This window comes from Pristis pectinata, chromosome 4, assembly GCF_009764475.1.
Source record: "Pristis pectinata isolate sPriPec2 chromosome 4, sPriPec2.1.pri, whole genome shotgun sequence".
Taxonomy (NCBI): Eukaryota; Metazoa; Chordata; class Chondrichthyes; order Rhinopristiformes; family Pristidae; genus Pristis; species Pristis pectinata.
The window spans coordinates 22568367-22583355 of NC_067408.1; the positions used below are offsets into that span (position 1 = coordinate 22568367).

Genomic DNA, 14989 nt, shown 5'->3' on the forward strand with positions numbered 1-14989 from the left:
TCAGCAGCTTTAAATTCCTGGGCATTAACATATCGGATGACCTGTCCTGGGCCCAGCACATAGATGCAATCACAAGGAAGGCGTGCCAGTGTCTTTACTTCCTTAGAAGGTTGAGGAGGTTCGGCATGCCACCAAACACTTCATTAACTTCTACAAATGTACTGTTGAAAGTATCCTGACTGGTTGCATCATGGTCTGGTTTGGTAATTCGAATGTGCAGGAAGAAGCTGCAGAGAGCAGTGGACTCAGCTGAATACATCATGGGCATATCCCACCCCAGCATCAAAAGTATTTACATGTGGTGCTGCCTTAAGAAAGCAGCATCTACCATCAAAGATTCCCACCCTCTGGGCTATGCCATCTCGCAGCTTCCATCAGGCAGGAGGTACAGAAGCTTGAAGTCCCACACCACCGGGTTCAAGAACAGCTACTTCCCTTCAATCATTTGGTTCTTGAATCAACCTGCATAAACGTAACCACTAGCTCAGTATAGCAAACACTATGACCACCTTGGCACTACAATGGACAAATTGTTTTTTTTTTCTAATTATGTTCTTGTTTGTATAATTTATGTATAATTTATGTTTTTCTTCTGAATGTTGTGTCTCTAATGCTAGTGCCCGTGATGCTGCTGCAAGTAAGATTTTCAATGCATCTATGAATACATGTACTTGTGTATATGACAATAAACTCGACTTGGACTTGACTCGGAATTGTCTGACTTGCTTGAACATTTCTAGCATTTTCTGTTTTATATAACAAGGAGAGCATACTACAATGCTCACATTTGATAAAAATATTACATTCTGCAAGAATCCACTAGAATGACGATGAACGTGGCGAGAACCAAACTTTCCCCCAAACATTCAACAATGGTCTTCTGGGACTTTGCCTCTGTCCATTAGGGAGCAGAGGTGGTGATTATCTAAATCAGGAGATTCTAGCTCCAGGTCCTTTGTTGGTACTTTGGTACATCTGATTTCATGATGCTTATGTGGCCCTTACCAGCATCAGAATGATCCCAGTATCATAGTTAGGATCACACACCACATACTTTTTAAATCAAAACTCTTAATAATTCTTGCATAATTCATTTTATATGCTGAAAGTTAGAATATGATTTCATTAAAAATGCTACCTTAAAAATGCTTAATCTCCCTCCAACCCATGATATCAATTTTCTCAGCTGAATAAAGATCAGAAGTGATGAGATGTGGTTTGCAAAACAACCTTCATTAAGGATTATGTCAGCAGTCTGAACTATGTCCTGGCACACCATCAATAAACCGGAAGTTTTACAGCACTTATACTGAGAACCACTGTTGTAATCCAAGTTTCGTATGCAGATTAATGGATAAGCAAATTGAATCATGCTGGCCATTTTACATCTTCAAAGCTTCAAAATAAAATTCAGCTTGAATTAAGATATATACTATATGTGTAATCACATTATTAGCAGTAATTGGGTGTTGCGCAAATAAATATTCTGAACTGCAAGTGAATTCAGAGTGACATGAAAGGTGACAGAATGTGCTAATAGTTTAAACCTCACTGTACAAGTCACTTGTAATTCAGGGCGGATACTGAGGGCAGAATCTGGAACCACTCAGAACATATTTTGAATGTAAATGAGCCAGGAGAGAGTTATTCCACCTGCAAAATTGTGAGATCCCTGGTATTCTACAATAAATGATGATTATTGTTTTGGGGAGTTGAAACAAGTTGCTCAGGAATGGAAAAAATGAGTACAAATTCTATCATTTCATAATTGGTAATATCTCAGAATAATTAACATTAAGACTGAATCCCATTTCATTTCAGCTTGAAGAAATGAAGGCTAAAAGTGTAATATCTCATACAATTATTCACTTGGTGAAAACCAGTAATATCCGAGCCATCACGATTATAAACTTTCTTGTATGGTGAGTACTCAGGTCAAGAGGCCTTTTCAAACTTTATTCAAATAAATTGGGGCTTTCTATCTTATATTTAAAGGGTGTAGCATTAAACGCTCAGTTTGCACCGCAGAAATTTGATTGTGTGTCTAAAAAGCACTGCTTTATCTGCAAGGACCATGCATAATTGGTTCTGGGACCTCTTCAGAATGGATTAACCATGCTGATAATTGGCTATTTACTTACTGTGGGACAATGAATTAATTGTTTCCACTGCCACTTAAAGGCAAGTCTGTCATTTTTAAATGGTAAGTGAATTCTAGTTGCATGAGAGAGAGGGGAGAGAGAACAGAGAGGGAGAAGAGAGACAGATAGCTCAAGACAGAGAGAGAGAAAGAGAGAGCTGGCTAGTGAGAGAGAGCTAGCGAGAGAAAGCTAGAGAGAGAGGGAACTAGAGAGTAGAGAGAGGAGATAGAGAGAGAGGGATAGAAAGAGGGTTAGAGAGAGAAGGAGAGAGCTAGAGCCAGAGAGCAAGCAAGAGAGTGAGAGAGAGAGAGAGATGTCTATAGAAGTTGTAGGCCAAACTTACACATCAAGAACATAAGAGGAGCGGGCGTAGGCCATCTGGCTCATCGAGCCTGCTCCGCCATTCAATAAGATTATGACTGATCTGGCCGTGAACTCAGCTCCACCTTTCTGCCTTTTCCCATTACCCTTAATTCCCCTACCATGCAAAAATCTAACTGTGTCTTAAATATATTTAAAGAGGTAGCCTCTACTGATTCCCTGGGGAGAGAATTCCACAGATTCACTACTCTCTGGGAAAAGCAGGTCCTTCTCATCTCTTTCCTAATCTACTCCCCCAAATCTTGAGGCTATGTCCCCTAGTTCTAGTCTCACCTACCAGTGGAAACAACTTTCCTGCCTCTATCTTATCTATCCCTTTCATAATTTTATATGTTTCTATAAGATTCCCTCTCATTCTTCTGAATTCCAGCAAGTATAGTCCCAGGTGACACAATCTCTCCTCATAGGCTAACCCCTTCATCTCCGGAATCAACCTGATGAACCTTCTCTGCACTACCTCCAAAGCCAGTATATCTTTCCTCAAGTAAGGAGACCAGAACTGCATGCAGTACTCCAGGTGCAGCCTCACCAGTACCCTGTACAGTTGCAGCATAACCTCCCTGCTCTTAAATTCAATCCCTCTAGCAATGAAGGCCAACACTCCATTTGCAAACCAACCTTTTGCGATTCATGCACAAGCACTTCCAAGCCCCTTTGCACAACAGCATGCTGCAATCTTTCACCATTTAAATAATAATATGATCTTCTATTTTTCCTTCCAAAGTGGATGACTTTGCACTTACCAACATTGTACTCCATTTGCCAGACCCTTGCCCACTCACTTAACTTATCTGTATCTCTCTGCAGACTCTCTGCATCCTCTACACAATTTGCTTTTCCATTCAATTTAGTGTCATCAGAAAACTTAGATATGCTGCACTCGGTCCCCTCTTAATGTATATCGTGAACAGTTGCGGGCACAACACCAACCCCTGCGGCACACTGCTCACCACTAATTGCCAGCCAGAGAAACACCCATTTATCCCAACTCTCTGCCTTTCATTGGTTAACCAATCCTCTATCCATGCTAATACATTACCCCCAACTCCATGCATCCTTATCTTATGGATGTCTTTCATGCCGCACCTTAACGAACACCTTCTGGAAATCCAAGTATACAACGTCCACCTGTTCCCCTCTATCCACTGCTCATTATATCTTCAAAGAGCTCCACTAAGTTTGTCAAACAGGACCTGCCCTTTGTGAATGCATGCTGTGTCTGCTGATGGAACCATTTCTATCCAGATATCTCACTATTTCTTCCCTTTCCTGGCTTTTGACATTAAGCTAACTGGCCTAACCTGCCTTTTGCCTGCATCCATTTTTAAATAGTGGCATGACATTCGCTGTATTCCAATCCACCGGGACCTGCGCAGAATCCAGAGAAAATTGATAAATTATCACAAACGACTCTACTATAACTTCTGCCGTTTCTTTCAGTGCCTTGGGATGCATCCCATCAGGACCAGGAGACTTATCTACCTTTAGGCCCACTAGTTTGCTCATCACTACCTCTTTAGTGATAACAATAATATTGAGGTCCTCACCTCCCATCGCATCCATAACATTCTCTCTTTGGCATCTTAGACATGTCCTCCACTGTGAAGACCGACACAAAATAGTCGTTCAAAGCTTCGGCCATTTACGCATTACCCAATACTAATTCTTTAACTATTTCTTTAAATGCTGTCCGTTGCCTGTCCATCATCATACCTTTCAATGTGTTTGCTCAATCAACTGTAGCCAACTCTCCTCTGATATTTTTCTTGTTTGTTCAGATTTAAGATCCTGATTTTGATCTGAGGGACATCACTTTCAAACCTTCAAGCATAAAATTCTATCACATTATGGTCACTCTTGCACAAGGGTCCCTGAAAAATAAGTCATCAATCAACTTTTTCTCATTGCACCAAACAAAACCCCAACACATATTGATCAAGAAAAGCATCTTGTATGCATTCCATGTTTTCAACTTCCTTGTTATTATAGGAAATTTGATAGGATGTTACAGGTGCTCTATAAGGCAAGATCGCATGTTAGCTCTTCAGCAAAAATCCAAGACTCTAGCTACTGACACACAGATTGGGGTTATTGGGCATACAACAGCAAACCATAGGATTGCTGGGGAGCCTGCTATTAAGGTTGCTAACAGGGCATGTAAGAGGGTAATGTTGGATTGTGTTCGGACTTTATGAAGAACATAGCAACAACTCTCTAAATCCAGAATTATTAACTCTTTGACCATAGAAGTGTGCCTCACATAACTTCCATGGAAGCTCATCTGCTATCTTAGTTTGGGGACTTCACAGACAAGGGCTTCCAGAGAAGCAAACCGCCATACACCCTATTTTCTTACAGAACCCTATGACACGACACAGGAAAGCTGAGCTTGACTGTGTGTGAGAAGCATCTGATGACCTGTCATGTATGCATTCTTTGGTGTCATGTATGTCCTTCTATGAACTACTCTGCCTGCGCACGCAGTTCAAAGCAGCTAGTTGGGACAGTCAGTACAAGTCTGGCTCAGATGCTAGGATCTGTAGTTGGATTGTCAAGGCTCAGAGCTGCTCAAGGCCACCCTCCACCATCATTTGAATTGTCCTCAATGGGAGGTCAGCACTTTTCCACTTTCCAAGCCGTAGGCACTGGCAATGTTTTTTGTAAGGGCACATGAATATGTAAACAAGTATACCTCTTGCTGGAACCCCCTCCTGCATCCCACTGACATCTTTTCTGGTGTGCCATGGCAGGGAAGTGGTTATTGGGTCTCAGGGAACTGTGGGTTAAATGCTGTCTTGGGAGATTGGGACAATACCTTGGCGGTTTGAAGGTTTTCCAAAAAAAAAATCATGATGGATAGAATTTCTAGGGCAGAGTTTATGTGGGGTGATCTCACCATCTAGTTTCCTTCACAACAGCTTTAACTATTTCTTAAGGAATTTCTTTTGAATTGTAATAAGAGGTGGACCATTATGTTATCTTTGAAGTGTTTTTTAATTCCATCTCTTCTGGTGCCTTCTCATCTCGTAACAATCATTTGTGGAGACAAGCAACTAATAGCTTGCTTCAGGGTTTCTACCAATTATTCTTGAGTTGATTGTGCATTTACTCTAAATAATTTGTACTCAGTGGTGGAGTCTCATAAGAATGGGAGCATGATCCACCATTCATTTAACTGAAGGCTCATCTGTAACTCATTACACCTATTTTAGTTAACATTCCTAGATAACTCTACCCAATAAAGCAAGTCTATCAATCTCAGTCTTGAAAGCTCAAATGTCGCAGCAAGCATAGCCTTTTGGTGGAGAAGTTCCAGAGTTCTGTTCACTTTCTATAGAAAAAACACTTTCTGATTTCCCTTTATATGACATGGCATTCATTCTAAGATTATGTCAATTTATGTCCCTTCAGAGGAATAGTTTACTTTAATTTACCCTATCAAATTATTTTAACCTTTGAAATGCATTGATCTACTCAACCACTCTATTTTCCCCGTATATTCCCATCACCCCAAGCAGCATTCCAATTCATCTGGGGATAAAAACCAACATTAGCCTGTATGATTACTCTTTGCACCACTCGAATAGTTTTAAATGATGCTTGCATTTGTTTTCCACTTCTTTTCCCCTGAAAATATGTGTTACCTCTTGTCTCCACTTGGCATTAACAGAGCACTAAGACTGGGTTCTATATACTGGCCAACTGAAGCACAAACAAGGTGGGGAGAAAATCCAGAAACCCAAAAGCGGAAAGGGGAGGGAGAAACAAGTTTTGGAAAAGGTTTTACAGGAGTGTACCATTTTGTTGTAGGATGATTCTATCAATTGAATACTATGGTCTGTCTTTGAACACACCAAATCTCAACGGTGACGCCTATTTGAACTGTTTCTTCTCTGCTGCCATTGAAGTTCCAGCCTACACAGCAGCTTGGCTTCTTCTCCAGAGGTTTACTCGCAGATTCAGCCTTTCAGGCGCACTTTTTCTCGGAGGCGGTGTTCTTTTTTTCACCCAGCTTGTACCATCAAGTAAATTTTTTAATACAATTATCATTTCAGTGAGCATGCATTTATGTAATAATTTGTGGTAAACAAATTTGCAAGTGGTGTAATAAGGTAGCGGTTTTATAACCATAAAAGGAGAAGACTGCTTCCTACAATCTGTTCATTCATCATATGGAGAATAGTGTAGCAGGAAAGGGGAGAGAGTTGTGATCAAGATTTACCTGAAAATAGGCATGGATCAATTAAATTGTTGCCTCCAAACCTACTAAATAGCATACCGAAAATGGTACAAATACCTAACACTTACATGCTCGTGAGAATTGCATCCCATACAACAATTTTCCATTTGCAAGGAGCATGGAGGAATGTTTCATGACATTTCATGAGAGTTTAAAAAAGGGCTTAAGAAGGGAAAAGCAGAGGAATGGGAAAATTGATATTAAAAGATGACTTTGAGGAGACTTTAGAGGAGAGCTAGAAAAGCAAAACGCTTTGGGATGGAATTCAAGAGAGTAGGACCTTGGCAGCTGAAGGCACTGTGACTATTGGTGCATCAAAGTAGAAGTGACTGGATTGAAAAGAACAAATTTTTCTGGGGAGGGTGATGATGCCATAAGGCAGATTTAAAGATGATTATGGGCATCTTAAACATAATATATTGGAGGACAGGGAAGCAACATAAATCATCAAGGACATGGGTAGTGGGTAAGCAAAATTTAGTGGCAGAGTTGGACACAAGTTAAGCTTCTTAAAAGTGTATGATGTAGGCAAGCATAAGGAACACCACCAGGGTTTCTTGAGTGATGTGCTGAGACTAAGCAATGAAAGGTGAAAGAAAGTGGTATTGTTAATAAAAATGATATGGACTTAAAAAGTTAGTTCAGTTTAACTAAGGGGGCAAGACTGTGAACTGTCTAGTTCAATGTAATAGTAACTATGGGAAGGAAAGTATCAGAAGCAAGGAAGTGGTGAGAGGCAAAAACAATGGATTAAATAATTTCTTTACTGAGTGGGATGAAAACATAACAAGTTGTATGTTGGAAAATTAATTTTAGGGCAAGGAGCAGTTGAGGGGTTGGGAGAAGTGGTAAAAAGATTGTTCACTGTGTTATCAGTGTATGTCTGAAAGCTGAACCTGAGTATGATATCATTAATGGCAGAATGCAAATAATGGGGAGGGACTTCTTTATATGGGAGTGGGGAAGAGAGAAGAATTAAAATCATTGTAGGAGATGCACTGGCTGTGTTCAGATAGATGGGAACAAAATAGTTATGGCATTTCCACAGAACTGGATGAAAGTGTTAGAGAAGGATAATGTGATCAACCATATTAAACTCTGAGGTAGTCAGGGATATTAACAATGCAATCACATCCACAGAACTTACTGATTGTTCCTTTAATCAAGTCTGTTGTGGTGCGATCGAGGAGCTAGAAACTAGAATATAGGGATTCAAACAAGAGTTCAAGTTCAAGTTTATTGTTGTCGTAGGCATACATTGGCAGAGGTTTTGCAGCAGCAGCATAGTACATTACAAGATGAGGACAAACATAAATTAACATAGACTTAAATTAACATAAATTATACATAATTAACATGTGCAAAGTAAACAACAAAATAAACATAACAACATTTGTGAGAGAGAGAAAGTAAAAAGATTAAAAGAGAGAAAGAAAAAAGATTGAGAGAGAGAAAGAAAAAATATATATTTTGAGAAAGCTGGAGATGTTGAGATAAGGATTTCAGATAAAAAGGGCATGAGAATAAGAGCAAATTATGCACTCTGGTTTCCTCCAAAGATCCAAGTGCTAGTTTACCTGTGTAGGGACCTCCATGTGACATATGGAGATAATTCTATGAATACAGGTACATGTCAAGTTTTAGAGGAGACAGTCATCCGACCAGTGTGAATGAGGTGGTTTTATTTAGTGTTTTACAGTATTTAACTCGTTTATAGTAGTGATGTAACTGTAGGGTGATTTTCTGATTGAAAGTCTGGCAAATCTTATTGAGAGGGCATATTGGATATTATGAATGTGCTCTCATGATTTTCTGTTCAATAAAACAAAAGAACAGGAAACTTGTCAGTAATTTTTCACAATGCACTCCTGGCAAAATTGGTGCAAGATATGCACATTCAAAAAAAACAATTAGTGTTTGTTGATTTTAGAAGCTATTTCTTGTGGATCAGTGTTACTTCCAACAAGTTTATCCTTGCTCATGGTTTTTCTAGATCTTTCAGTACTTACCACAACACTGGTTATGGTTGGAAAATTTGTTATTACTTCTGCCTTCTCGATTGTCTATGTCTACACTGCTGAACTCTACCCAACTGTGGTTAGAAACATGGGTGTCGGAGTGAGCACAATGGCCTCCAGGACAGGCAGTGTCATCTCACCGTATTTTGTTTACCTTGGTAAGAGTTTACTGGAGTTAAAGTTTTACGATTTATTTGGAAATTTCCAGGCTTAGTCTATGAACTTGGTGCTGATATTCTTTAATGTGACATACAGATATGATTGAATATTCTTCCTTATTTATCCCTTATACTTGCACTGATCTGGATTCCTTTTAATACTAGTGAACCATGTTATTTTGGATTAACCTTCATCTATGTGGTAAGCTCTCATAACTGTTGGACTTCTACAGTTGTATAGAGAACAGTGGTACTATATATTTTTCACTTGCAAGTGGATGCTGATCTTAACCTTTCCTGAGTTGGGATTTGAGGGTACCCCAGGTAAAAATATGTCAGGTGTGGCTCAGTTGGTAAGGTAGTCAGGAGATTAACCAACAAGCATTACTGCAAACACCAGAGCTCAAACATCTGGTCTGACACTTGAGTGCAGTATTGAGGGAGCACTGCATTGTTGCAGTCACTGTCTTTTGGATGAGATGCCAGACAAAGGCTCCCTGTCTTCCCACAGGTATAAAAGATCCCATGACATTATCTCAGAGAGGAGCAGGGGAGTTATCCCAATTCCCCAGGCCAATCATTAGTGTTTTATTTTTAAATAATGACCGACCCTTCGTTCTCTAGAAACATCCTTTCCACATTGACACCGACTTCAGAATCTTGTATATTTCGTTAACTCCTCTCGCATTCCTCTAAACTCCAGTGGGTGCAAGGACAACCTACCTATTTCAGGTATTGGTCTAGTAAACCTTCTCTGAACTGCTTCCAAAACATTAGCATCCATCTTTAGATAAGGAGACCAAATTATTATACACACCGCGCTAGATGTGGTTTCACCAGTGCCCTATAAGAAGGAAAACTTCTCTACTTATGTAATTCCCTAGAAGTAAACACTAATATTCTGGAAACTTTCCTAATTATTTGCTATACTTGCATATTTGCCTTTATGCAAATCATATGCAAAGACAACCAAATCCTTCTGCATCTCAGAGCAATGCTATTTCTCATCGTTTAGATGATATACTTCTTGCAGGTGCTAGTTTAATAGCTAAATTATGAAAAGCTAAACGTAATTACTTTTCACAGAATTTATCTCATTTTCTGGGAAGATCATAGTGTCGGTAACTACTTATGAGAAGTTAGGATGCTTTAAATGAATTAATGACGGAGGACTGTAAAAGCAGGTGTATAGAATTCTATTTTTATTTTTGCCATAGTTAATAGTTTCTCCAAAAAGGTTATACTTCAGCTGTTCCAAGTCTTCTGTCATATGTAGTGCCTATGGATTGATTTGATTTATTTTACTTTATTTTTCCCCAGCTCTGGGCATTCCTGGCGAGGTCAATATTTCTTGCCTATTGCTAATTGCCCTTGAGAAGGTGTGGTGATCTATCTTCTTGAACTGCAGTCCTTCTCATAAAGTTAATCCATAGTGTTGGTGGGGAGTTACACTATTTAGATTTAGTTTGTGCAGTTATGAGTACAGATGATATATTTCAAGTCAGAATGGTGTGGGGAGAAGCCTGCAGTTGGTGGTGTTCCCAACTCCTGAACCGTTTATTCTTTTTGGTGGTTGCAGTTGTGAGTTTGAATGTATTACTAACAATATTACAAACTTCGTGGCATATATTTTCACAGGTGCTTATAATGAACTTCTGCCCTTCATTTTAATGGGAGGTTTAACAATCCTGTCAGCAATTCTAGTCTTATTTCTGCCTGAAACGATCAATAGTCCTCTTCTAGAAACCATTGACCAGATGCAGAATATCAAGTGGTAAGTATATAACTGATTTTCTGGTTATTTTCACATTTTTCTCTTCTCTAGGAACCATTATTTACCTATTGTTTTTAAGGTATCCCAAAATGTTTTATGTGGTCAAAAAGAAAGTCTTTATTCTATGATTATAAATTTAGTTGGTTATGTAATTTAAGAATTAGATGGAATATACAGCACAGAAACAGGGCACACCATCGTTAATCCATGCCAGTGTATAAATATTATATTTTATGTACTCAATGAATCTCCTCAACTTCCAACTACTTTATTTCAGTCTTTCAACCTTTTTTTCCCATTTTCCTTTCTCTGGTATATTTCCCCTTTGAAGCAAACTAAGCTATTTCCGTGTGGTAGTGAGTGAAGAATTCTAACTAAATGGAAAGCAAAAGCTGCAGATGCTGGAAAATATTTGGAAATTGTGTCCTTCACACCCAAGTTCAACATATTCTAAGAGAAATAATGGTCTTAGTACTGGTCCCCTGGGGCACACCACTGTACAATGTCCTCCAGTGCAATAAATAACTATTCACTGCAACTCTGTACTTCCTGTCACTTAAGTAATTTTCTCTCCACTAAGTCCTTTTATTCTATGTTTCTCAATCATGATGACAAGCCTTTGATGTCGCACTTCATCAAGTGCCTTTTTGGAGTCCATTTGGATTACATCAACTACACATCCTTCATTTACCTTCTGTATTACCTCAAAAAAATTCTATCGAAGTACTTTAACATGACTTACTTACAGGAAATCCATGCTAGCTTTCCCTAATCATCTGCACTTGTCTAACCAGCTGCTAATTCCAGGTTTGATTTTTATTTCCAACATTTCCCCACCACCGAGATCAAGCTGACTGGCCTGCAATTGCTAGGTTTACTCTTGTATCCCTTTTTAAACATAGTTTAAACAAAGAACATACAAAATTTAATATCATAATTCTTCTTCAGTCTCTTCCATAAGTGCAAACTGAGATCTTCAACTGTTGGGGAAACAGTGAAGCTTGTCAGGAAACCTTTGTTAATCTTTACTCTTTTTAATAATGTTCTCTTCCTTTTGTTTTCAGCCTCAAATTTAGAGCTCCTTGCACCAATCAAGACAGTGCTGATAAAAATGAAACAGCTGAAAACTATGATGGTCATTAAGAAGCAAAAGATATGACCTAGTTCTTGCCATGATTCTGCAACATTGAGAAATTGGATGCATCTTATTTTAGGGTTGCATCAGAGACCAGCGTTATCTCAAGTGAAAATATGTTTAGTGATACAACTACAGTACTCAGGGACCTCTGAAAAAGATTAGGATGAGAAGGAAGCTGCATTCGTTCATTCATTCCTTCAATGAAAACAAACTTTCTCTATTTTTTGAGATCCTGAACACATTAACATTTAGTCTTCTAATGTATCATTTTCTGTTTATCCAGGGATATGTTTTCACCTTTGATAGGAACCAATTTTGTTTTTTGGTTCAAGACAAAAACTTATATCTAGTTTGAGTTTGGGTATGACCATATATATGTTCTGGCCTGTAGCTCAACAGTTTTTTAAAAAGATGACAATGTGCATAAAAGTATCCAAACAGTGCATTCATTCCAGCTGTTGCAGTCAACAGTTTCTCCTGTTCCATTCCTTCACAGATTGTATATTAAAATGGAACTTCACTTTCAGTTCAAGTTCTGACCATTGGTATAAGATTTGAAATGGGCGATAAAGTTATGGCAGCATTGTGATTAAGTTATTGGACTGATATTTAGACAACTGGACAGTTGATTTAAAGGCACAATTTTGAATCTCTTACCAGCAGCTGGGGAATTTATATTTTCCCCAAACATGGACAAAAAAGCTGAATGCAGAGGCAAGGTAAAAGTTACCACCCTTGAAATCTCAGCATCATCTGACTGAGTAAGAAATCAAAAAGCTCCAGTAAAACTGAAGTCAATGGACATCAAGGGTAAACACTCTTTTGGAGTTATCTAGGAAGATGATTATAATTTTTGACAGTCAGTGATGTCAGCCCAGTAGAAGTCACTGAAATACTTCCTAGGTGTAGTCAAATCATGTTTATTGTCATATGCACAATTACAGTGAGGTACAGGTACAATGAAAAAAATTGCTTGCAACAGCATCACAGGCAGATGTTCTAGGCTTAACTATTTTCAACTGCTTTATCAATGAGCTTTCTTCCATTAGAATGGTCCAAAGTGGAGACATTTACTAATAATTTCTCCAGACTCAATATCATTTGCAGCTTCTCAGACAATGAAGCAGTTCATATTTGCGTGCAGAAAAATCAAGACAACATTGAGGCATATGCTGATGAATGGCCAGTGACACCCACCTCACACAAATGCCAGGCAATGACTTTCTCCAACAAAAAAGAATTTAACCACCAACTGTTGACATTCTATTACATTACCAAAGGACTAATTTATATTCTTCTGTTTGAAAACCAACTTCTGAAACTAGGAACTATGGTTGTCCACTGTCACAAAACTGGCAAAGTTGCATAACAGAAGATGTAAGATTTATCATTTACAATGAGAAAGGTTCTGTCCATGGTTACAACAGTTCAAATAAACAATATTGAGGCAGCTGCACCATGTAATATGCTTCTGAAAATTACTTCCATTCAATTTGCAATTGTTATTTTCCTTGACATTTAACATAAGCAATTGAATTTCTGTCTTATTGGAGAGGGAGATGGAAATGAATCCATACTCACAATCTGATATCGATTACTTTGATTTCTGCATTTATTGATGGTATTTAGGTTTGTTGCACTTTATTCACTTCAGCAATTTTTCTCATTCTATACTTCTGCTTAACGTTTCTTCCTTGGTAAAATAAATAATATTTTTATGTGTAAACAACGAGGCTCTCACAAGATCACAAGACAAGGGAGCAGAAGTAGGCCATTCGGCCCATCGAGTCTGCTCCAAAAAAGAAAAAGAAATGAGAATTAAGAGGTATAGATGAATACTTCAAATGACAATAATTATGAGTAATTTTTGAAGACCTGAAACCTTGAAAATTTATTCATTATCTTAATCAATTATCAATAACATGCAATGCAAAATTAAAATAGAACTTGTGAAAGATTGCAGGGACTTATTGTGATGTTAATTCTGTCAAATGGTTCATAAGCAGGTCAAATATAAGACTTGGATGACATAATAAAATGCAAGAGTTGAATGGCTTTTTTCCTATTTATACATTTTTGTTTTTTTAATGCAGATTTTAAGTCATGGAGCCATAGGGTTGTACAGCACAGAAAAAGGCCCTTTGGCCTATCACATCTATGCTGCCCACTGTGTCTACCTACACTAAATCCCATTTACCCGCACTGGGTCTGTGGTCTTCTACACCATGGTGAATCAAGTTCTTGTCAAGATACTTTTCCTGGATACACTTTAGAAATTCCTCCCCATCTAAACCCCTTGCACTAAGGGACTCCCAGTCAAGATGAGGGAATTAACATCCCCACAACTATTACCCTATTGTTCTTACTTGCCAGTACATACATCTGCTCCTCCATCACCTGCTGACTGTTGGAGGACCTGCAATAAAACCCCAAAAACATGGCAGGCCCTATAGTTCTACTCGTGTGGCCTCAGTAGAAGAGCCTTCCAAGACATCCTCTCTGAGCAGTGCAATGACATCTTCCCTAATCAATATTATGACGCCCCCTCCTCTTTTACTTCACCACGATTCACACCTAAAGCTTCTATACCCTGAAAAATTAAGCTGCCAGTCCTGCACTTCTTTCAACCATGATTCTGTGTTTGCTATAATATCTTACTTCCATGTGCTGATTAATGTTCTAAGTTCATCAGTCTAAACCATTATGTTCATTGCATTAAAATAAATGCATTTTAGCCTATCTGCCTTATTTATGTCCTCTACATTGTGAATGGTCCACAACAAGTCTATGCACAGCCCCAGCTGTGCCACACAGTCAGTCAGGAACTGCAACTGGACACACTTCCCAAATGCATGGTCACCAGGACCACCACAAGTTTCCCTGGTTTTACATATTTTGCAGAAGAAGCATACCATGGCCCTGACTACTCCTGCCAAACCTTTGGATCACGCTTAGTTACTTTTTATAAATTTGGAGTAATAAACTAGTGACCTCCTGTTTCAAACTCTAAAATACTCATACATTAGTGACATAACTCTGTTATTAAAAAAAATCTACAACCCTAAATCCCTGAAAAATTTAGAGAAAGAACAGGGAAAAGGACTGAGAAAAACACCTGACCGATTCTCACCAATCAACT

General features: G+C 38.6%; 1 protein-coding gene across 2 annotated transcripts in view; it reads left to right on the forward strand.

The window, feature by feature from the left end:
• The window catches only part of LOC127569416 (solute carrier family 22 member 5-like), a 47935-nt gene extending 34130 nt beyond the window's left edge, over positions 1 to 13805 (forward strand). Inside the window, exons 6-10 of one of the 2 annotated variants that reach the window (XM_052014034.1) lie at positions 1822 to 1922; positions 6333 to 6547; positions 8756 to 8938; positions 10577 to 10712; positions 11777 to 13805. In XM_052014034.1, coding sequence (XP_051869994.1) covers positions 1822 to 1922; positions 6333 to 6547; positions 8756 to 8938; positions 10577 to 10712; positions 11777 to 11855 — 714 coding nt within the window. In that variant the 3' untranslated portion in view covers positions 11856 to 13805. Of the gene's footprint in view, positions 1 to 1821; positions 1923 to 6332; positions 6548 to 8755; positions 8939 to 10576; positions 10717 to 11776 lie in introns of those variants that run through there. The other variant, XM_052014035.1, reaches the window with a different exon arrangement.
• Positions 13806 to 14989: the final 1184 nt, after the last annotated feature.